This window comes from Triturus cristatus, chromosome 9, assembly GCF_964204655.1.
Source record: "Triturus cristatus chromosome 9, aTriCri1.1, whole genome shotgun sequence".
Classification (NCBI taxonomy): domain Eukaryota; kingdom Metazoa; phylum Chordata; class Amphibia; order Caudata; family Salamandridae; genus Triturus; species Triturus cristatus.
In genome coordinates this window covers 215,648,889-215,674,781 of record NC_140592.1, presented here as the reverse complement: position 1 = coordinate 215,674,781, position 25,893 = coordinate 215,648,889, and the positions used below count along the sequence as shown (strand labels likewise).

Below are 25,893 nucleotides of genomic sequence, written 5' to 3'. Positions count from 1 at the left end.
CTCCCCATGCATACGAAAAATGAATGTGTCCTTATGTAATGTAACTGGTGTTCATGTAAAGCGCTACAGTACGCTATATAAAACTGTTCCCTTAGAAGACCCTTTACGGTCACATCAAATTATCTTGCATGAATGTATGACGTTACAACGCATACATTTACAACGCATGCCTTTACAACGCAGTTTTTACATCGCATCATCCTTTACAATGCATACATTTACATTGCATGCCCCTACAACGAATTTAAAAAAAATACATTTAGAACGCATTCCATTACATCGCATTATACATTTAGAACGCATACCATTACAATGCATACCATTACATTGCATTTAAGGTAAGTATTGGATAGTGTAGGGGTAAAAATGACTATTCTAACTCCAGGGGGTGCAACAGTAGGGTAAGTGTTGGATAGTGTAGGGGTAAAAATGACTATTCTAACTCCAGGGGGTGCAACAGTAGGGTAAGTGTTGGTACAGTGTAGGGGTATTGTGCATTGTAATGGTATGCGTTGTAATGATGTGCAATGTAATGCCTGCATTATAGTGACATGCGTTGTAGTGTCATGCATTGTAGTGACATGCAATGTAATGGCTGCGTTATAGTGACATGCATTGTAAAGGATGTTGCGATGTAATGACTGCGTTGTAAATGTAGTACGATGTAATGACTGTGTTGTAAAAGTTGTTTCCCATCTTGCATACTTGTAATATATATTAAAAAACTACTTTAATCCTCACACTTTATCTTAAAAGCTCTAAAAGCAACTCGATTTAAAGGAGGGCGGTAGGTCTAAGTGGTGGACTAGGTGCCTTTTGAAACACCTCTAATTCCGCCATTAGTTCTACTCGAGTTGACATGCATGTAGTACAGTTGGCCTATTTTTGGTGACCTCCACAATGTTGGCACTATCACAATAACTCTCTTCCCACCAGTGTTTTCAATACACTATTAAATCCTTCCTTGCAGTGGCAATGGCTTTGAAGTTTTGGCAAAACAGATGAAACATACTAATCTGCTTATTTGCATTTAATAATGCTTCCTAGAGCCTCCGGCATATACTTAGAGAACCAAGAAAAGCGTGGAATCCACCCACATGGTTAGTAGCCTGATTCGGGCCTTGCTTTGCATCACCAATTGCTGTCTATTGAAGACATCCTCAGGACCAGGTCCACCTACTCTTCTCCATCATCTGCATGTTGATACACCATGCAAGAACTGGCTGATGAAACAGAGAGCAGGAATATACCCGCTGGTGGCTTGACAATGCTTTGTGTCTAGCCATGCAGTCATTTGGAACCCCTGTGTGCGATCCTTCCTTTAGGTTGAGGCCCAGGGCTAGGCCAGGGGTGATGACCTGACCTGTCACCAACGATTTCTAAAGACCGGGGTCCCTAGACACTTTTAGATCATGTGAATAGTAAATATAGACCAAATAGATTCTATATTCTTTGTCCAGCCGGACAAAATGTAATAATCAATAAGAATTTAGAGGCAAGTTATTACAGAAAATTCAAGCGGGACACAACCTGCGTCCTACTACCACATTTAAACAAACAACATTTAGAAAGAGGTTCATGCAAGGAAAAGGAGTCTGTAAATCATACAGTATGACAGACTTAAATAGCATGAGAACACCATTGCAGAAGAGTTTATACAGTCTATTTACAAGCATATGGTGTATATATTGTCGACGGCGTTTCGATCCCTACGGGGGAATAGAGGGATCATCTTCAGGACATTGTATTCATGCCTGTATGCATTACGTTTAAGACAGTACAAAAATTCCTGTCGGAAAATATTTGGCAGCGAGTGCTAGTGAGCACCTAATCAGGGACTAAAGTAGTAGGGCTTGGTTAAATAACCTGCCGGGAGACCGGACGTGCCATCCGAGCGAGGATCCGCGTCGGCTTCTTAACATGGGAGTTCCTAAATAGGAATCCAACCGGTTTAGTCGCAAGGCTCGATTAGTGAGCGGCGGCTGTTTCCACTGTGGGGAACGAATGAATTTCGGGTCGGAACCAAGCGATGGGGTCCTGGCGAGGGGTTGTTACGAGACGCTGCTCGGGGTCACCAAGGCAAGGCTTGGCAGAGAGAGCCCTCACAAGGCTGGTCCATGTGCCACTCATCTCTCCTCAGAGACAAGCTTCAAATCTTTCTCCTGGTAAAGTCCACTTGCAATATATGCTCTGGTTCATGCAGGGTAAGCCAGACGGGAAGCAGCTCCATCTTTCAATCGTCCTATAATCAATTGAAATACCACCTTTAGCAGCACCCTGTTTCCTGAAGAAGATACAAGTGAAATTCCTACAGGGCTTGCAAACATATGCCATACTCTCTGCTCTGCTGGACACCTGTTGCAGTCACACAGGTCTCTACATGCACAGTCGTACAGTAATGGGGTAGAGGGTGGCCATGGACTGCAATCCAAAAACACTGACTTATAAAGTTGTAAAGGTGATTGACACGAAATCTGACAGGATGTGCCCTTCTTCAAAACTGTGGAACAATAGTATCCGCAAACTACTAAATTAAACTACATTAATAAAAAATAATTGCATGAAAGGCATGCTTAAGTTCACCACCAATAGAAACAACGAACCACCATGTGACTACACACACATGCTGCTCTACTAAAAATATATTTGCATCGAAATTATGCTAGTTTTAATTGAAGTTTATCAATAACACGAATAAGGAGCACCTGGAAGGCAGGCGTGCGTACGTAGCAGGGACACCTCGTGAGAGTAAATAGACCAAATGTCAGAAGGGAGGTGTAGAAAGCATGTATAAGAGGAGGAGGGAGGTTGATCATGATGAAAAATGTTTTGATGAAGGGAGTGGGGGCAATTTCCGAACTTTCAAGAAACATTTCAAAGACACTAGCTAAAATACCTTACTTTATTTTTTATAGACAATTCTACAGGGGAACTCATAAAATATCCAAATTCTTCAAACATATCCAAATTCTTCCTGTCTTCTGATTGAGCCCAACTCCACAAACTGGTGTTATGGGAAAGAGAAATGATTCTCCACCCAAGAAATCTATGAAAATATTGTGCATAACAGTGCCCTTTACAGTACAATTTCCCTAATAGATTGTAAAAAAAAGTCATAGACTTCACAGGTACATCAAACTATCTAGGTAAGCAATCTGCAATGGCCTCTTTTTTCTCAGAATTTATAAACATCTCTCTTCACTTTGATCTTCCCCTTCCTTTCAGATCTCGATGCTGTCCCAACCAAGTTCATTAAAAGGCATGTGGTTTATAATCTGTATTGAAAGGACAACAAGCTAAAATTAAAAGCTATACCAATTTCATACTCACAGGCAATTATACGTAAGCGGCCTCGTCTGATTGGACCGATCATGCGTCAGACCCCAGGGCTCTCATTCACATTATAGAGACCCAGTCAGCAGACACATTTCTACATACATTCCTATTGCATACATCTTAGGTCTTAATCTGTAGAGGTATATAGAGTCTGTTGTAACATAGTGGGCAAAGTGTAGCACAGGATGAATGGAGCCGTTAGATTGATGGCACACACAGACCACAATGACATCTGTGGAGGATATTACAGCACAGTCAGACTTATCCCTGTTCCATCCCCCAGGCAAGTGAGCAACACAGGCAGATCTTGTACAAGAGCAACATCATGTGTTGGGAATAAGTAGTAAATAGATACCAAGAGATTAATTTTTCTCATTGGAAGGTATACATTGACCTCTAGATATGAAGTGGTTGTAATGAAAGTGGAAAAACAACTGTTGATGGACAGAATGCAGAACAATGTCACACATTCACCCCAGTACAGAGAGCTGGTTGTAGTATGGTAGTGGGAGACGCCAATAAATCCAAGAAGCTATCCGCATGAAATCCACTATTTTATTTAGTACAGAAATAGTGGTGGAGAAAGAGAAGGAGCCCACGGCAACAGCAGTCGAGGAGACAGGAACACAACAGCAACTGACTCCTGGACAGAATATCATGACATAGGAAGAATTCTAAGTAAAGATTCTAAATGTTTAAAGAAACAGTGAATTGATAACAACACAGTATACCACACTGGGCCTAAATCCATCGTTCTTTTGCTCACCGTGCCATTTCAGTTTGAACCCAGCCATATGCAAATCAGTCTTGATCCTGTGCCTCATGGGAACAGTCCAGCCCGAGCTGCCAAGCCAGGTCCTCCCTGGACTGGAAACAAGCATGCTAGTTGACTGGGGGTGAGTGCTTGCAATGTTCAACACTCCGTCCATCATCCCCTTTGGTTTTGCTTTGTACTGAAAGTGGCACAATAACATTGTAGTACAATAACACTTTGTGATTCATAACCTTGAATGCATTATTAGTATCAATAGTCAAATAGTCACTGGTGGTCTGTAGAATGAGTTAAAGAGGCAGCACCACCTTCCTGGTTATGAATTCCTTTTTGTCTTTGATTTATATGTGAATTGAAATCAATAGGTACAGTGAAATTTTTGACAATTATCAAAGGGTCCTTTTGGAAATCTGACAAACTCCTAGGGACTGACTGTAAAGCCAGCCTGTAAGTGGACAAACTCAATCTGAAGTTGTGGAATTCCGTGGACAAAGGGGCATATTAACAAGGGCAATATCGCCGCTTTAGCGGTACTTTTTGCCGCTAAAGCGGCGATATTTTCATCGCCCTATTTACAAGGTGGTGCTAGCATGCATTAGCGCATGTTGCACCTGTTTTCCCGACGCCTCGCTTTGCATCTCTAATGAGATGCAAAGTGGGCGTCACTGGGCGTACCCCTGACGGACTACCTTGTAAAATATCACTAGATGTACATCACAATATTTACAAGGAGGCCCACGCATTTTAGCAGACGTTAGTTTTTGGCGAAAACCTCGGTTATCGCCAAAAACTAACGTCTGCTAAAATGCTGACTTACATATACCTAACAATGGGGGTGGATTATGCTGATACGACCACAGGGTCGTATCAGCAAGGTTATCCCCGTTTTCCATGGTCCATGGAAAATACCGCTATCGCTAGAAAATTAGCGATAGCCAGCGATAAATAAGTTCTCGCTAAGAGCGGCCAGCGATAATTATCGCTGCCGCGTGATAATATGCCCCAAAGTTGTTACCTTTTAACTGTGAAATTGTTATGGAAATAATTTCAGTCCAGCAGGCCCAGTTTCCTTTGACATTGGTGATCTTTCAGTTGCAGTGTGTTCTTTGATATGGATTCCTTATCCTTTCCAACATATTTGTGATTGGTAGCTCCAGCACTTGTTAGTGCTTCTCTGAGGAACACTCCATCTATTTTGCAATAAGGGTGAATCAACCATGGAGTTAACAATGGAGTTAATGGATCATCTAATTGGTATCATCTACCCTCCACTAACTTAGGAACTCGACAAATTTGGCATTTAGATGAGATGGTCATCTTACCAGTCAGTGGAGCCTCGAACCAGACTACAAAAGGCTCCCTGGAGAAGGCATCCACATCATCAATTTTGTCATCAGGGTACTGATACACGGCTTTCACTGTAACCTTCTGGCACCTGCAGCATACAGAAAATAGTGAAGCTTTAACACACACTTAAGTGACATTGTACCACACACAGTACATTTACAACATCCAAATACCTTGCATCAGGCGGATATTCTTTGAAGTCCAGGCTCTACGTTTTAAATGAAATATTTACACATAGTATATGTCCTTATTTATTTATTGCATTAGTCGTTGCCACTACAGTTTTGCAAGTGACACTGACAATACACTTTCCAAACAATAAGAATAAACATTTGGGGAGTCCGTCCTGAGCTTGTATTGCCGCGTGGGGCAGCTGGGGACCAGACCACAAGCCCCAGCCTGCAAAGCAGCTCGCACGCCACCAACGTTGTTACCAACGCGCCAAGAGGCTCATAAAGATCATCCAGTGCTCCCGCAGCGCGGTAGCCTGTTCCGAGTTGGTTGTGTTGCCGCATGGGGCTACACCACAAACCCTAGCCTGCAAAGCAGCTTGCACGCCGCCTACGTTGTTTCCAACGAGCCAGGAGGCGCATAAAGATCATCCAGGGCTCCCACAGCGTGGGGTGCGTGGTGACGTGCCCGGGTCGCGCCCTGGTCAAGGGAGGGCCCATCTGTGCCTGTCAGAGCCCAGAAGAGGCTGGGCTGGGCCACACCCTAAATTTGTGGATTTAAGGACATTTCAAGGTACTGTGCCCCCATGTTCGCATCACTGATCTTATCTATTGAACTTTTTGTGGCATTTACCCTATCTGTGTTGTGTAGGCACCTGCGTGCACCTAGGCACTGGGCTGTACCACTCTGGGTCAAGGCTCAACAGTCCTATAGTTGCGAGCCTTCCTCTTTGCCCCCCCCCTTCCACAGCTACCCATCCAGGAACCTTTAGTACGTGATGGGGAAACGCACCGGCAAAATTATCATCCGCCCGCCCGCCACCACCTGGACAATATGCTGGAGTGGGTGGTTAGTATTGTGTCTTCCGAAATAAAACAGACAGAACGCAGACTGCCCCAGGGGATTAGGATTATATATACCACTCTCACACCTGGTAGGCTAGCGGGGGGAGCATCAGATAACCTAGCAGCTAACATACCATCTTGTGACCCCGCATACTAGGGAGCTGGTTTTAATGATGCACCTCCCCTTAGTGAAGGCATTTCTGATGAACACGCACCCACCTCGCCTAGGATATCGCCATCCTTGGGCACTTCAGAAGCCACAACTGCAGTCACAGCTGCTGCGACCTCCAAACGTAGCTTGTCATCATAGATGCAGACCTCCTCAACATCTGGCCGGGGGCTGAGTAGTAACCCCACTCATTCTATCTGCACACAAACGGAAGCAGGCCCGACCACACTAGACACTGGGGAAGCTTTTATTAACTCTGTCTGCTCACGGATTGGTGACGCAATAGATTTGACATTTAAACCCCTATGGGAGCGACTAGATAGTTTGGACACTGAAGTAAATAAGCTTTCTTTGTGGGAGGGGAGAGCCTCAATCAACGTCGCACCCGGTGGGGCACCTACCCCCACCTCACCTAACGCCTCAACTAAAGTCAATTCATCTACTGCAACTGCATGCCCGCCTGTCGGGGTTTAGGCGAACCCCCTTGCAACACTTGTAACACCTACACCCAACTAAGGGAATACTTTCTCCCGAAGACTAACACAGTGCCAAAATCCTGTCTTCCCGATCATGGCATCAAATATGCAAGAGATCATCATGGTACGAAGAGTGGGCTGGATGGGCGACTCACCCAAGAAAATTGTGGTGGATTGTATTGTTATCAACTTTCTCAGACCCTCTATGGTCAAGTCACTGTTGAGCTGTCGGGAGATCACAACTTACAACTCGCTAATCATCTGGTCATTACCACTCAGCTATTTCTATAAACCAACCCCCAGCAGTCATTTAAACAAACCTGCTTTCCCAGCCGCACAAAATAAATTCTCTGCCCTGTCGGACATGGACTCTCAGGATTGACCACCACCATCTCCAGCACTGTCTGGTGTCGATCATACAACTATACACGTTTAAACCCCCTGGACCACCAGAGCCACAGTACTATGTTGCCATACTAACCCCCAAGGCCTCCACAAATACCAATTTAAATATACTCAGCTGGAGTGTCACCAGCCTACAATCAAACATAGACCTAGTAGACTGGCTGGAACTGGTTAGACAGCAGGACATCCTTATGTTTCTAGTAACCTGGGCTACCAAAGATATTTACCTTGAAGAGATTGCTTGTTTTAATGTTCTGTTCCCAACCTCCAAATTTGGTTGCCCATCTGGCGGCCTCTCTATCTGGGTAAACATTGCTGCCGGCGGCAGCAGAAAGGTTTTACATACCCACAGCAACAAATTTCAAGCAATGTTTTATAAAAGGGGCGTCTCTCTCTATATATATATATATATATATACTTAATTTTTATAATAAGGATTTTTATAACTCACCAAATATAAATCTTTCCAACCTATTTGATTTCGTCACCACACTAGAGAATAGCAATGGTGTGGACACAAAAGTCGGCACCTGCTTGGCCGGTGATTTTCATGCTAAACTCCCTAGTGAAGAAATTGTAGCCCTCAAGTCAGGAAGCAGAGGACAAACTTGTCATAGGGGCATGGAACTAAAGGAATACTTGCAGAACCATGTTTTACTTAATGTTGTAGACATAGCTCCAGTAACCAAGGACAACCCACCCGACCCAACATTTAGAGGGAGGGGTTGCACAGGTACTATTGACTAGATTTTTATTTCTCCTGCCCTTGAAGATTTTCTAGCAAAAACAGTAGCTGTCCCCACATATCATGGTGACCATAACCTGATCCAAGTTGTGTTTAAATTGTCCCCTGAGGCCGAGACATAAATAAGAATGTGGCGCTAGGGATTTGGCACCCTCACGTGACAACTTAAGGCCAGGGCCGGACTGGCCGGAGCGGGCACCAGGCATTTCCCTAGTGGGCCGCTAGGCTGGGGGCCGGTTTTGGGTCCCTGGGGGCCGTTTTTGTAACCGGGGGTTGGCATTATAGCCCCCCTGTAACAAAATCGGCTGGAACCAGCCCTTGCAAACTGCTTGGCTGCACTCCCCCTCAGCCCAGGGGGGGCTGGCCGAGCAGTTGCCCAATCCCGAGATGATTAGCGCATTCATCAAACTTTGCGAGCCCGTAAAGTATGCGCTATCAAAACCTCATGCTGCCTAGCAGCAAGGCCCTAGATGGTTTAATGGTGAATGCTCAGCGATTAATAGACAACTACGAAAGGCCCTATCAATCAACCTAAGGTGCCCCCTTCTAATTAAGACACTTAGACAGAAGTATAAGCTGGCCTTATTGCGCAGGAAGGAGGAAGTACTATCAGATCGATGGGCTGCCCTTGCTAATGCCGCCACACTAAGGAATGGGAAATCTTTTTGGGCTGCCGTTAAAGATATGAGATCCATGGGGCTATCACTAACACCGATCAGCTGCAATATAGCTAGCGAGGACTGGGAAGCTCGTTACTCGAAGATCTACATCGCCACCTCACATGAGGAAGACCTTCCAGGGTCCCAAGCCCCCATAGTATCTCAATATCCTTATCTGAAGTTGAGGAAGCCATACATCAGAGTCCGAGTAATAAGGCCCCTGGTCCTGATGGGTTACCAATCAACCTCATTAAATAAAAACCCGAATTCTGGGTCCCTCTGCTCCTAAATGTTTTTAATAACTTATCCTGCGCCCCTCTGCCTGGCACTTGGTCAACTAGCACCATAGTCCCAATTTTTAAAAAGGGTGACCACTCCCAACCCAGCTGTTACAGACCAATCTTCCTGATCGACAACACTATCAAAATTTTAGGGAGGGTTTTATATAAGAAGATCAAAACTTGGTCTGAGACAATCTTATTTTACAACCATGTCAAATGGGTTTTAGGAGCAGCGTAGGTATGATCGATCAATGCCTTAACCTTAATTTAATAATAGGGAAATACACCATTACACAGAAGTCACCCATTTATCTGTCCTTAATGCATTTGACCTCAGCCTTCGACTATGTAAATCGGTCACAGTTGTGGTCAGCCCTGTTAGACTATGGGTTAGACAAGGCCCTGGTACACTTTTTAGCACACCTTCATAAGGATCTGAGAGCCGAGTCAGGATTAACACTGGGAGCGAGGTTTCTAATGACATTAAGGTTGGCAGAGGGGTCAGGCAGGGATGTGTCTTGGCCCCCTTACTTTTTATCCTATATATCAACAACTTACATAAAACATTGATTGAGTTAACCAATTATGGCCCAAGAGTTAACGGTAATATACTTCCCGCACTACTGTAGTCCTACTATGCGGTTTTAATGGGCCGCACGCCCAATACCCTACACCTTTTAGTACGGGGTTTTGTTGATTTTATGCCCACCCTAGATTTATGTACCAATTAAAAAAAATCTTTTGTAATGGCCTGTGGACCAAGAGAAGCACCTTTTAAATTCTATCTCTGTAGGCAACAAGAGTTTACAGCGCACTAGCACTTTCCCCTATTTGGGGCTTGTTTTTGTTGCTAGAGGTTCCTGGTCTGACCACATGGCCTTCTAAAGGAACAAGTTTATTGAAGTCATTAACTCAGTTCTCAGCCTTCCACAACCAAGGATGACAGGGGCCCTTCTAGCTTTCGATTATTTTTTTTTAAATCTCAGTGCATTCCTGCAGCTACTTATGGTGCAGAAGTTTGGGGAATCTTCAGGGTCTGCAGTTTCCAGCGGAGTAAAACAGGGTTTGCCGGAAACTTTTGGGTGCCCCAATCTCCAGGCCACAATATGTTTGCCATAGTGAACTGAATCTTCATTACAACGAAGATTATATTCAGGCATGCCCTGCCCTATTTTGGCTAGCTATATGGAAAAATCAAGCGGCAGCCATCACACGGGAGATCATAGGAGACTGCCTTAAATGTAAAAAGGGAATGAACATCCCTAGGCTAGCAGAGGTGCGCTCAAGTCTAAGCATGGTTAATTATGAATAGGGCTCCCAGTTTTATGGTATTTTTTTTGTTGCCATGTTCCATCTGTATTTATCCATATTTACTTTTTTGTTAATTGTATATGTATTGATCCATATTTGTTTTGGGTTTTGTGGAAAAAATAAGCTGAAATTAGTATATTTCCACATTTATTTAACCGATAAATATGCGCTCATGCTTGAATGTCTGCCAGGTTTCAGTGCTGTGAACGCCCACAGAAGATAAATCAGTGCACTTATATGAAAATATGCAAATTTCAGTATCAACCTTGTGCATATCTACTGCTGTTAAAGCCTCTTCTTTTTTACACCCTGTACCTATCAATCCACAAATCTTTTGGTCTGGCAGTCATGGCAGACAGTATTTAGTTATTACTCAAAAAGCAACCCAATTTCCATTTTCATCCACGTTTAAAAATGGATACAGACAAGAAAATGAATGTTTTCCGTCTGTATTTATCTGTAAAGCCAGTAAAAACGGAAAATAGGGAGCCTTAATAATGAACATATTTTCACTAATCCAAATGAGGCAGACACTGTTAGCAGAAACACTTTACAGCAAGGTAAGACTAGACAGGGAGTCAAAGAAACCAACGGTAGCTGCTTTTCTGTCAATTGAGAACACCTCTTACCAGCTGGCTAGTTATCCTACAAAACCTATTGTCCGGTGGGAGAGGGGACTCCTGTTTCCCTTAAGAGCGGGCACTGTGAGATTTTTACTCTGTTTCCCTCTCGGCTTCCATGTCAACTTCGATCTCTTGCCATGCCTGTGTGACGGCCAGAGTGGTCAACTCCATATTAAATTTCCTATTTTTTTGTAAACTTTATAATAAGTATGCTACAGGCTCCTAATACTTTATTTTAACAATAATTCACCTATCCACCTTGAAACTGCATACAGATCTATTCTCCTTCTGGAAGATGATGAATTGGCCTTTCGAGTAGGTGCCTTTCTGAAAACTGCTGTGCGAGCCCACAAAACGATGTGCACTTTATGATAATGTCTTAACTTACCTGATTTTATACATTATATCGTGATGTAATTATTTATTTTTTATTTGCTGAAATATGATTTATGCTTTTATGGATATGTATTTATCCGAATTAAGGAATGAATGAATGATGAAAGAATAAAATAATTTGTTTCAAACATTTAACCTAAAAGGTAGCAGTGGGCCTGTTCTCTATGATTACAACTATCTTTAACAACGCATAACCTTAATAAAGAAGTAAAAATTAACAATGTCCACCAAAAGCTAACATGTATTGAATAATTGATCTTAATATTCCTAAAGTAATTTTTTCTAATCTGATCAAAATGTTTCTACAAGCGAGCCAAGGAGTATTTTCTTTGCACATCCGAATCTCTATACATATTCCTGCCTTTATCACAAGTACCAAAATCATAACTGTACAATGACGTAACATAGCTCTAGCACAAACACAGTAAATGGATTTGCTCAAATTGTATATGTTTATGAAATAAAAAAATATTTTAAAATAATACCAACCAATTATTAACACCATGATCCATAAAAGCCATACCATTAGTTACAAACAATAGGTAATAACACATATTCATTATTTAAATCATATTTAAATAAGGCATTAAAACAAGCAATGCTTTTGAGTTCCTTGTTATTCAATCATTACTAAAGTACATTGATACATTCATTACGTGTTGTATATCCAGTTTACCAGATTGAAATGCCCAATCAGTTGCACATATAGCCAAAATTTAGTACGTCAAACACTATATATACTTTAATGGTGAAATGGAGAGAAAACAATATGAGACTTCTACTTACTTATAGATAAAAGCGTATTGCTCCTTATAAGTTTTTCTTCCGAGCCTTTGGCTGATGACATACTGATACACGTCCTTTTTCCCCTTTTTCTCTGATTGGCTACAAAATACAATAATTGTGACATAAATGTATGATATGTAACCAGTCTCTAGAATAATGTCTTCTTGTGTATGTTCGTTCATAGTATTTCTTGTTTCAATGAGTTCCCGACATGGGCATAGTAGTTAAGCAGTATAAACATGTATGTAATTTTATTTTGCAGAGAATTCCTTTATTCCAGTAGACAATTCATAGATGGATTGCGTATGATTATAGAACAAATTCACTTGATGTAATCCATGTGATATTGAAGACATGGGGGCAAAGGGTTAAAAATGGATGGGACAACAAGTGACCTGAATGCCCAATCTGCATAATTTTTGTATAGAATCAAAAACTAAAAAAAGTACATTACTTTGCTACTACTGGACATGCTAGTTGCCCCTAATTTGAATCCTGCTGTGGGATCAAATCTCTTTTTTTTTAATACATTTTTTAAAATATCAAAAACTAAGTATATGTGAATGTTCGTAATTTTTTATTTAATGAAAACGAGTTGGATATTTTTCTGAGAATGCCTAATTTGAGCGATAAAGAAGAACACTGTACAAAGTAATCTCTCTTTTCTTATCCTTCCCTGCAGAAACAAACATGTAAATGGAGGTGAAAGAGAAATGAATAGAACCCTGCCCAAATATGAGGAGCCAAAACAATGCTAAACCATGGTTCTTCTCAGTTGACTGTGTATAAACCATTAATAACCATGATGTGTTCAATAACATAAAAGTGCAATAGCAACAAGGCTTATGGGTATTATTGACATGGTACTCATAATTTCAATCATGCTCTGGAGACAAATTACTATTGTCATTGCTATTGTTAGTATTAATAATAATATTGTTGTTATTATTATTAATATTCTTATTTTTGCTATACCGAAAACAATTGCACCAGAAACAACATATGCAACTAATGTCATTGTAAGTAATTAGATATATCCTTAATGGTTGTTGGTTAATTTATAATCAAAGATTTCTTTATTCACTCACACTTCCTTCAACATTATACTTGTATGAATTTCTAATCAATGTGGCCTACACAATCTTTCCAGATATTCAGTAAGTGTCCTGTTCTCAAATCTGCACATGCATGCACTCACACCTGCTATGTGTGCTCTACTTGATAAAATTAAGAAGCCACACTACAATAAGTGACACTTCAACTTTTGACCGCTCTCTCACAGGTATATAATGATGCCTGTTACATGTACTCTTCACTAAACATCAATTAAGAATTAATGAACTTAAAGCCTCCCAGCTCTTTAAAAAAGAGAAATGATTCAACCCTCCCGTACGCATCGTGATTACAAAACACGTATTTCAATTTTAGAACGAACTATGGGGCATATTATCAAGAAACGGCATTCAAATTATCGCCACTTTAGCGGCAGAAAACTGCAGCTAGAGCGGCGATAATGGGCTTGATAATATGCCCTTGGGAATTCCTATAGAAGCCCATGTTCTGGTGTCAACATGGGCTTCAGTGGGAATTCTCAAGGGCATATTATCAAGCCCATTATCGCCACTTTAGCGGCAGTTTTCTGACGCTAAAGCTGCGATAATTTTAACGCCGTGCTTGATAATATGCCCTTTTTGTAGGCTACTACCAGCTTCACCACATCAATTAATATCTATTGTCCAACTATTGAAGAAAGCAATCATTTGCGGAAAGCACACAAGGTCCTAGGCAATTACAAAAGCAGGATCAAGTTTTCTAAGCCCTAAATGATTTTTTTCCAATTAAATACTTTAAACTAGGTCAATAGGACACCTAGCCCATGCCAAGACAATCTCTCCTACATATTCTCCATTGCTGTAAACAGAAAACCTGGGACATAATATCATGCTCATTCACTTCCACAGACTCCAAAATAAAAGCAAACTCTTGCTGTTGACTACCCCACTAAAACTGATGTCCATGCTTGCTGGGTGACTTAAATCTTGTTCAATCTTTTTTTTTTTGTTTTAGAGTTTTATATGGCTCGAACCTGACATTGTGTATCAGAGCGCTTTACATGAGCACCAGTTTCATTACAGATGGACACATTCATTTTCGTTAGGCATGGGGAGATTAAGTGATTTGCCCAGAATCACAGGATGTTAAGCGTTGTTGCCGAGGCTCGAACCCAGTTCCCCAGCTTCGAGGTCGAACGCTCTAGCCACTATTTTACCATATTCTTGTCTTCATTTAAAAACGTTGCCCACCTTACCTCACTTATGCAATGAAGCATGAATACACTTTAAATTCAGATATATAACCTATGAAGTCCTGAATAGGCCTCCATCTCCTGCCAATCAACTTTCACACAGGCAAAGTGAACCTAAAAGCAGGAACATTTTTGTAGCTAGAAGCATGGAAAATAAGACTGGCCCAAAACCAACGCTGACCTTTTTCTGGAACTAGAGGTGGTTCTATGAACTGTTTTCTAGTTGATCTAACCTGATCAAACCGTGTCTCATGTTATTCAGATGACTCCCAGATTGTCACTTTTTAAAGTTATATCAGAAAATTGTGTTATATCAGCTATCTTTTATCTTCTCTTGACAAAGTGTAGCATTGGTGTACTTTAAAGCAAAAGGCCAGTTATTCTCATTGGTATGATTGTCTTCAATCACTTAGGGCCTGATTACGAGTTTGGTGGTCCCACTGTGGTACTCCCAAACCCATGGTGTGACCGCCCGCCAGATCAGGAGTTTTTTCCTGTTCTGGCGGGAGGTCCTGTGGCAATGCCACTAATGCAGACATTCCTGCTACATCAGTTTCTTTCTGTATGAATATCTCCTAAAAATGGAGAACTGCCAGACCCTTTAAAACTCTGTTGGACATAGCACTTCTTAGAGGGATTTCCCTAAAACATTTAGCTTTTTGTCCTCCTGGTTTTTGGCCAACTCTCTTTTCCTTACCTTAGGACTCTGGGCACATTCCCACTGTACTGCAATGGGAAAGTGTGTACGCCCTTCCTGCACATGCCCAGATCGTGTGCTTACTTGATTGGTTTAGCTGCCATACCTGTGAGTGCCCTGTAAAAAGGTACACCACATACCCAGGGCGGGTGCAACACCGATTGTGCCACCCACCTAATTAAATGTCTCATGTGTAGGTTGGCTGGTCTCACTCTGTAGCCAACCCTGAGGAGGCCATTCACTACCACCAAATGGGGGTAGGTGAGTCGCCAGGTAGGTACAGCAGCGTGTGTATTGCCCGAGTAGAGGTGAACTCCCATGTGCGTTTTCCCTACCTAGGGGGTTGCTCTTCCTAAGGGACACTTCGTGGGTATGGCTGATTCTCTTGTTAGGGTCTCCGGGCTTGGGGCAAGTGCAGTGTGAAAGTGCACGTGCCGATCCTACACATGTTAGGAAGTGGTGCTCACCTGAGTTTTCTAACGAATCAGTCAGGTTTGCTATAGCTGACCGGTGGGGGCGCATGTGCACCTACGATGTTTTAAGACCTCGGTCCAGCCTGCCAGTGCAGGCTGGGATGCACGTTTGCACCAATGGTACCTTTGTATACATGTCCAGCTTGCCATTGCAGGCTTGTGTGCGCTCGTCATCGATAGTGTGCTAAACATGTGTCCAGTCTGCTATTGCATGCTGGTGTGCGCATGCGCACCAATGGTGTCTAAATACGTGTCCAGTCTGCTATGGCAGACTGGTATGCGCTTTGCACCAATGGTGTCCCTAAACTTGTATCCAGCCTGCCGTTGCTGGCTGGTGTGTGCACGCGCAACGATGGTGTCTCTGAATACGTGTCCAGCCAGCCATTGCAGGCTGGTGTGTGCTTTACACCAATGATGACTGTGAATACATGTTCGGACTGCCATTGCATGGTGGGGTGTGCACTTGCACCGATAGTGCCCCTAAATATGTGTCCAGTGTGCCATTGAAGACTGGTGTGCACAATTGCACGTTTGCTCAGACTGGCCTGTTTAAGTCACTAGCCATCCTGAGAGGACCTTTCACTTCCACCCGAGTACCCCGAGGATACACCTTAAGGGGTGAAGCAAGTGGTAGGTGACAGGTAGGGCAGGTACACAAGTGTGTCCCCTGCCCAGGTAGTGAGGAATAGCCACGTGTGTTTTCACTACTTATGAGGTTTGCTCTTCCCATAGGCTAACATGGGAAAATGGTTGAAATCACTTCAGGCTGCAATAATGGATTGCAGTTGAGCAGCCTCATGATGTTTCATTTAATTGGATTTGCAGTGACAACGCCTTACCGAAAGTGGGCATTTCTGTGCTCCAAAACTCTTTGTGAGCCTTGGTGTTTGGCTCCAGTCCACACTTAAAGTTGGGGGGGCACATCTAGGCATTCCCCAGTGACAGTCATAAAACACTTGGCATGCAACTGGAACGACAGACCTCTGCCATTAGCGAGCCGGCTAGAGACATTGGAGAAGAGGTTTTGTCACTTAGCCTCTGGAGACAGATCACGGAGCCACTAAAGATAAATATCTACATTACACTGCCTCATGGCACACTGCACTGAAATTTAAGGGAAACATTGTCAACCACCCCCAACTTCAAAGGCACACTCCATTATAACTGCCGGTTGCCATACTTCAGTAGAGGGTGAGATACGCTTGTGGGGACGTAGGACTGGAGAACCTGCAACTACATGGTGCACACTGCCAGAGGAATCTGCTGTGCATAAAAAGGATTACTACCATTGAAAGGGACAATGTGCCCTTCCTGAATAGTGGCTGGCCAGGGCCGACTACCTACTGCTGTGTGTCACCTTGAAGTGTACTCTCCAAGGGTTTGTTTAGCTTGCTCCCTGTGCTTTTGGAGGTCTCAGAGACATCAAAGATCTCCTATGAGGGGCCAACACCACCTACCTGTGACACCTGCAGAGTGCTGCCCTCTCAAGTGCCCACATTGTCTGCTGGATCACAACTGCTAGTGCAGCATGTGCATAGAACTAAGAATTGTGCCTGGAGACCGGATTGCTTTGTGCAGAGCCCCAAAGTCTTGCTCACATCTAAGAGGCGTGGCCCCCACATCATGGGGTCTTGGGCACTCATAAGTGTCTTTTTGGTGGTGAGCAAATTCACAGGTTATGGGATTGAGCGTAACCAACTTCGCCGACTGTGCTGTATCTCTCTCATGCGTCACACTGACTGCATGCTCATTGCGTGCGGTGTCCGCTTCATAGGTTGAGACTCTCAGAGGTGGGGGCATAACCATTGTAGTACTTCATTCTACCTTGTGGGGCATTGCTGAACTTGCGCCTGTTTGTGTGACCGGAACTGTCTGGTGCGACCAATATCAAAGTGCTCCTGACGTTGTGCCTCATTTCTAGGGAGGTACTGAATTTACAACTCTTAGTTGTGTGTGACCGGAATTATCTGGTGCGGCCAATATTGACATGCACCGGTTGTTTAGCCTAATTTACAAGGAGGTACGGAAATTTGCAACTCTTCGTTGAGCGTGACCAGCATGTTCTGGTGCGACCCGTATAATCGTGCACCTGATGTTGTGTCCATATTGCGTGGGTGCGTCTCTGATCAACATGGACTTGACATGCTGTCTTCCTTCCAAGACGCCCCCTGCTTCATTCACATTTATCGACTGTTCCCTTACTTGGCCCTCAGCGAGGCATAAGAACTGCCCTGTCCTCACCCAGCCTTCCCCTACAACACTGTGTTGCCAGGTAACATTGCCTGGCTCGGGCCTGGGTGGTGAGAGTGTCTGACTGGGCTGGAGGAATGCGTCTAGGATTGGACGGAAGCAGGTCAAGAGACTGCGTGATCCCCCTGTGCTTCGCAGAACTGAGCTGGTGCCAGACGGCTGCCAAACCCCTTTTGCTGAATGCCTCCTAATTGACCTTGCTGCCTACCCCCACCTGCTTCCCTGGGATCCCGACTAAGAGTGACTTTGGCCATGTACGGCCTAGTGCCCAGCGGGAGGAAAGGGTGTCTTCAATCCATCGGTGTAGGATAGTTGGGGTGAGTTAGAGTGTGGGGGAGGTTTGAGACCACTGGGTCTGCAGTGTGTAATCAATTTCCTGCTGGGTTTCAGTTGCACTGCATTAGGGTGCAGGGCGCATAGTGTGCAAAAGCGTTCCAAATGGAATTTCCTAATATCTGTTGTGTTGTCTATCAGTGTGGAGTGAGGGGGTGTGTGGGAGTGACAGTGGGCAACCAACTGTGATTCACAACACTGAACACTGGTTTGCCTGATACGTTGATTTCTTGCCAAAGGAGCATTACGTGTGACATTGTTTTTCGGCCCGCGGTGCTACTAGAAAGTGGTATAATTCTGTGTAAGTACATATTTCTGCTATCATTATGACCCAGGGTGCACCCTTGAACTGTGTGGGATTGAATTATAAGAACTGCTAGGGTGGGCCCGAGGTGGACAATGTGTTGCACCGCATAAGGATGCTGGGGTGGAGGGTGTTTTAGAATAGGATCTTTCCCAAGTTTGCATATTGCTGATGTCATTCGAACACAGTTGTCCTAGTATTGCTAGTAATAATTCCAAGTGTGGTTTATGCCCAGAAATACATGATCTTCATGTTGTGTTGATTATTATTTGTGCTGAACACAAACGTTATTTACATACATCACATGTGAGTTGTCTTTTGTGGTGCTCAAGGTATTTATCATGAGTGAGTGCTGTACCATTGCTTCACACATTGCCTTTGTGGTCAAAACTGCCTGCTCGGTGCCAAGCAACTCAAGGATGAGCCTAGGTTATACAGTGCGTATAATCACCCGCCCCTGACAGAAGTGACAGGTTTTGCCTCACCCAGCCAGAAAGTGCCAGTTCCAACATACACACACTGGTGTGTCCCCCCACTTCAACTAAACTAATCTTGGGGAATTTTAGCTCTAATTTCAAACCCACTGGCAGATTATTATGGATCTTCAAAGTTCTACAAAAGGTGATAATACCTCAGAGGCGCTCTAATACCTCAGAACCTTGGGGCTCAACATCAGAACTGTGCCATTATACAGCGGAGCTCTCCCTACCTGAGCATACTCTTTGCTGGCCAGGTCTCCCTCCCGCCGCCGCCACCGCCACCTTCGCGGCCGCTGTGTGGAGGGGGGACCACAACTTCCAGACTCCTTCGCCCCTAAACTCCGGAAGCTGTCATCTCGACAGTCGCGCCTGGAGGCGCTATAAAATCGACTGCACTCCCCGCGTCGCGGGACTGCGCGCGGGCTAAGCCCGGGCAAAGGGCGGGCCGTCTGTGGCCGTCCGGGGCAGGAGGAGGCAGGGCTGGGCCCCCTCTCTTTGCCTCACCACTCGGGACGTTTAGCGTAAGACTCTTACCTAACTATTGTTGTCCAATCAAGCATTTAGTACGTGTGTGTCGATACTACGGTATATTTTCCCTTGTATGAGCTTTGCATAGTGGTCTATGATACTTTAACCAGTACAAGTATATTTCATTCTAAGTATGTTGTCCCGCACTTCCCAAAGCAGACCCTCACATTTAGGCGGGTCAGTTCGAGGAACCCTGGATAATTTCATCATAAGGGCTGCTTCAGTACTTGAGAAAGAAATTGCCATGGTGGAGCGACGCCTTTCGGCTGATCACCTATTGAATAAACGCTCCTCGATCGGATCGATCCAGTTGGCCACTTCCCCGGACCCTGTACCACCTTTGTCTTGTTTGGGGAATAACTCATTGAGCGAAGCTAGTGTTCCCTTATCCATGCAAAATAGTAATCCTTTGGAAAAAAAACACACTTATTTAACAGGGCCTGGCCCTAACCTACATTTAGATTCTTCCTCTGACCTTATTACTTTAGAGCCACAGACACCTAGTGATGATGTCCTGGCCAAGAAGGCCAAGAAGGGCAACGAAAATACCACCTCAGGCCTGCCATCAAAAAAAAGGAAGAGGGGAGGGAAAAAACATAATAATAAAAATAATATAAGTAGTAATAACAAAAGTAAACCAGTGAAAGCTACCAAAAAGCCTGTTTCCCCAGACGTCCCAATGCCTCAGCGCTCCGAAACTCTTTTGGATCTTCAAAATTTTGATCCTTTAATTAATGAGTTAACGGGACACGTGGAGACACTTGTTAGATCACTTTTACTCCCACTTCTTGAAAGAATGAAGGGAATGTCTAAACAGTCAGTCAGTCAGAAAACTTTATTGCGGCAAAGTTGCCATAAAAGTGCAGACATCACGTTTAAAAAGAAACAACATATATAACCAATAATCTTAAAACCTCTCATAAAACAATAATTTAAATCGTTGCATGTACATAAAAAGTAAATGATGTTTAGCACGAAGATACAGTAAAAAGATACATGGCTTGGAGAAAATAAGAAAAAGGCGTTATAATACTAGGTGTTTTCTTGTTACCCACATTGAGAAAAGGTATTTTGCAGTTGCTGTGACGAATAGGGGTGAGGTATCGGATTTCATTATCCTATATAGGTCTCTATAATTTCTTACACCAAGATTTTTGGCTAGTTGAATGATCCATTTTTTGCGTGGGTTAATATAAGCCTTGCAAAAAAATAATACATGGGCCTCTGATTCTTCATTCAAACTACACCCTGGGCAAGAACGAATTATAGAACCTTCCCATTTATTCGTCCTAGAAAACAAAGGGAGAGATCCATGCCTAAATTGGATGTAAAGTTTCTTGGCAAGCAATGGTTGGATCAAATCCAATACAGGCTCAAAGCTGTAGCTTAATTTCATTTCGAGAAATACAGAGGTCATGTTAGTGCTAGGCTCTAGGCGTAGCATTTGCAACATTTTGTATTCCTCTATTGCTCTTGCCAACTGTTTTTTTTGTAGGACAACACAAGTCTCCTCTGGATTAAGCCAAAGATCCTCCCTACATGTCTAAACAACTTGGGTCACTGGAGGAGTCGATCCTAAGAAATATCGATCAAATAAATGATCTATCAATGAATAGAGCCACACAACCAAATAGTGATACACAACCAAAATCTCTCATTATTGACAGACGACAGACAGACTAAGTCAGTGGCCTCTAAAAGCCTACCCCCTTCACTGAGTCCCAAAAACTCGATACCTCAATTGAAGGATGATACTCAGTTAGGAATCGGGCAGATAAACTCCAGTGCGCAAACCCACGGTCCCGATCCCCATAAACTAAATGAAACCGTATCCTCTGTGCCGGGAAAGTCTCAAGGTGCAAATAGGCAACATATAGATTTGCCCCCGGGGGCGGTCCCATATGTGGTGGTCTTAGCAGGAGTCCCAGTATTAGAAAAAGGGAAAAAAGAAGGATACCACGACCTAAAGAATAAGGTTGTACACTGATTAGGACAGAACAGACCTTTACCGGCCAACATTGACGGTGAAATTTTAAATGTACGTAGACTCGGCTGGGTTGGATCTCGGCCGAAGGAAATTAATGGGGACCTGATCATTGTTAATTTTAGAGATCGTAGGGCAACAACGCACATAATAAATTGGTACCAAGGGCAAGAGCAGACCATTATTAAAACTTATGATTTAACCTATTTTTATCCCCAGACACTGGTGAGGAACCCAATACAGCTTAGAGCTTATCCGCGACACCAACCTGGGGGCTTAAATTTTAACATCCCCATTTCCAACCGCTTTTCATCTCTTAGAGGGCTGGAGGACGTAGATTGACTTCCTATGGTGGGAAATAATTTGGATTTTCTAGAGTGTCGAGAAAAGGTATCAACGAATTGTGATTCCCTTCTCCCATGTCCAAATCCCTCCACAGTTTATAATAAGAATCTACCACAACTGGACCAAAGCCCCGGCCCTCTATCGGCAGATGAAGTGTTGGAACACCCGCTTCCATCGCTAAATACCATAATCGGCCATGGTCGGGAGTCCATTAAGCCAAAAATTGATGCTGTTTTTTGGAACGTAGCTGGTCAACGCTCCAAATTGGGAAACGATGTCTGGACTAATTTTATCTCAAATTTTAACATTCTGTGTTTACAGGAGACATGGTTGACTACAGCGGTCCACGTAGATGGCTACAAAACCTATTTCTCACCTGCCCAACCTTCCAAGTCTGGTAGGGTTAAGGGAGGTTTAACCACTTATATTTCAAATTTAATTAATATAGATGAGTTGAGGGTAATAAAACTCGACCCCAACTTCCAGATTCTTAGCTTTCGTTTAAATACGAAGGACACTTTCCTGCTGGTAAATTACTATAACAACCTTCCTGACTCAGAAGCAGTGGAATCAGTAAACTCCCTAATATCTTCTTTCACAAAGAAATTAGCCAGGGAGATAACTACCATATGGGGTGGCGATTTTAATCAGACTTCTTGTCAAGTGACTAACCAACTTCTATGTGGCCTAAATGACGAGAGAGATAATTTTATCCCTCATTTTAGCCACACAAGCCTAGGTAGCTCCCTAAACGAAACCATGTTCAAATTAGATCTAGGAATCGCCAATAACCTGGTCAACCCGAACATGGAAATGGCCCCTACCTTTCACGGGAGAGGTTTTCACTCTACCATTGATTTCATTTTGATATCAAATGGAGTACTAAAGAGAGATAGTTTTTTCTACTTACATCAAATTGTTCTGAGTGATCATTACCCTCTGAGTGTTACCATTCAACTCTCCCATAGGTCCAACCCTAATATCCATAGTCTACTGGATCAAAACAATCTAGTATTAGACAGATTAAATGGCTACTCTCTCAAGTGGGCCCTTGTTGACCCCGCTGAAATTGTTAAAACTGTGGTAACCAACGCATACCCGTCCATTCAGAAATGTTTAGATCTGGATACCACAGACGTTGATGTTACCACCAACTTCGGCACTGTGATTAAGGCCATAAATGAAGCCTTAATGGTGAAAAGGAATAATACCACAAGGAAAAGACGGGGTTGGTTTAATCACAGGTGCACAGTAGCATATTCAAACCTAAAATCTGCCTTACGTTTGACAGTTAGGGTTCCGGCCGAGATTTCCAAATTGAGGAGGGCATATAACTCTGCCATAAAAGAAAGAAAATTGGAGCTAAAACAACAACTCTGGGACCAACTGCACGAGAGCTGTTTACATAAAAACAGTGTTGCATTCTGGAAAGTGGCAAAATCACCTTTTTTGAATGATAACGGTGGCTTTCCAAAAATAGAGGTCGCCATTGATGAAAAAGACTGGGTAGAGCACTTTTCAAAATTTTTTATGGATAACCCATCATCTCTTAATAATATGGAAAATGAATTTCCCCACCAATCGTCTTCCCCGTTTCCTATTGACCTGGCCATTTCACTATACCAGGTCACCCGTGCTTTAAGCTCATGTAAGATAGGGAAGGCCCCGGGCCCCGATGGGGTCCCAATAGACTTTTTTAAAATTAATACTGATCTTTGGATCCCTCTTTTGACCAGGGTCCTTAATGCACTGTGCATTGTGGGACTTCCGGAATCTTGGAAAAAATCTATACTGGTACCGATTTTTAAGAAAGGGGATCGAAGCTCAGTATCCTGCTATTGCCCTATTTCCCTATTGGACTCCCTGGGAAAAAAAGATGGGTCGTTTAATTCTTGGTCGTTTGCAGGAGTGGGCAGCAGATAATAATATCCTATCCGATTTACAATATGGGTTTCGTGAAGGTCTGGGCACCATTGACCAAGCCTTGAATCTATCACTTTTGATGGATAAATACGTAAATATCAAGGATGGAGCCCTCTATATGGTCTACGTTGACCTATCTGCCGCATTTGATTGTGTTAGTCATGTTAAGCTCTGGTCCCTCCTGTTAGAGATGGGAGTCGAGCAGAGTGTAGTCACCTTTGTTAGGGAATCATACGCAAATGCGACTGCTAGGGTGAGGTTCGGGACCGGTGGAGAACTCACCGCGACGTTTGGAGTGGAGAGGGGCGTCAGGCAAGATTGTGTCTTGGCTCCCTTCCCCTTCTCCCTTTACACCAACGGTTTGGAGAGGGAGCTGTTGAGGGGGGCGCAGGACCTCCCTATGGTAGGCAATCGCCTAATTCTGGCCCTTCTTTACGCGGACGACGCGGTGATACTGGCCCGCACCCCAAACGAACTACAGAGGGCTTTAACCAGGTATTCATCCTTCATGGCCAATTTGGACCTTAAGGTATATATTGGAAAAACCTTCGTTATGAAGGCGGGGATTGGTAAAAAAAAAAAAACTAGGGATATTTTTTTATTTATTTATTTTTTTTTAAACCGTTTATTACAAAATTAAAAAAATATACAAAGATGGGTCTACAACCTTCAGGCCGGCCGCTAGCAAACAAGAGGAGCATGTGATACAAACAATAGCGCGCATGCCGCGGCAAAGGGAAATGCACAGGAGTTAGAAGCGGTGGTAACCACACCATCCGGGCCCACATAACGTTTTTATTTTAATATAAATAACAACAAAAGAACAAATCCACAAGGCAACCCACAATCGGAAACAGCAGCATGTGCTCCCCTAGCGGGGGGGACCCTACCAATCCTTAGGAGTAGCAAGGGGGGGAAGAAGGTCAAGACTGGGATCAGGTGGACTCAGTGCCCGGGACCGGGGGGATAAACTGGCTAAGGGGACGGGGACGGTGACGGATCGGGCAATAACGGCGGGGTACAGATTCCCCCGCGGTAGGCGTTCCAGGGGCCCCATACGTTCACCCATGTCCCAGGCTTACCTCTCGCAACATACACCACCTTTTCCCGAAACATGCACCAATCCATGTTATCCTTCCATGCCGAGACAGTCGGCGACCTCTGGGAACCCCACAGTTGAGCAATGTCGCGTTTGGCCACCATATATCCCAGAGTCACCCACCGCGTCTGCGGCACCGAGTAGTCGGTTGGCTCCCACACATTCAACAGGCATCTCCTCGCTTCGGGCAGCAGCGACACACGCGTAACAACCCGTAGGACCTCATGCACACCACGCCAGAATCGCTCCACCTCCGGGCATTCCCACAAAATATGGAGAAAGGTCCCCAAAGAACCACACCCACGCTTACACCGCCCGTCCACAGCATATCCCATACGCAGTAGCCTTGGCCCCGTAACATAGACCCTATGGAGTATCTTGAGCTGGACGAAGCGAAGGCGGGCCGGTATGGCCACCTCTTTCGGGGAGGCCACCGCCGATACCCAGTCCTCGTCATCCAGCTCCAATCCATCGGCCACCCATGCCTCACGAAGGTTAGTCAGCAGTCCCGAGCGGTCATTGATAAGTTTTTTATAGATTAATGAAATTGTGCTGTCCGGTACATGTCCATCTAGCACTCTATCCTCCAGAGGGGAATACTCCGGGATGGAGGCAACGTCCGGGAATACGGAGCATAGCGCATGACGGATCTGCATATACCGAAAGTACTCCCTGTTCTGCAACTGGAATTCTGTCCGTAGCATCTCGAACGTTTTGAATCCCCCCCTTGTCCAGAGATCACCCACCCTGCTGATGCCTATCATGTCCCACTTTTCAAAGCCCTTCGAGGTCCACAGGGAGCCCAACTGCTCAGATGCGTATAGTGGCGACGCCCGGGTCAAACGACCTTT

General features: G+C 43.9%; 1 protein-coding gene across 1 annotated transcript in view; it reads right to left on the bottom strand.

Moving 5' to 3' along the window:
* DNASE1L3 (deoxyribonuclease 1L3) overlaps window positions 1-25,893 on the bottom strand; it is a 160,866-nt gene that overhangs the window by 60,083 nt on the left and 74,890 nt on the right. The window contains exons 3-4 of the mRNA XM_085624758.1: window positions 12,323-12,421; window positions 5,431-5,543 (exon numbers count right to left, since the gene is read on the bottom strand). Of these exons, the coding sequence (XP_085480884.1) occupies window positions 5,431-5,543; window positions 12,323-12,421 (212 nt within the window). The remainder of the gene's footprint in view (window positions 1-5,430; window positions 5,544-12,322; window positions 12,422-25,893) is intronic.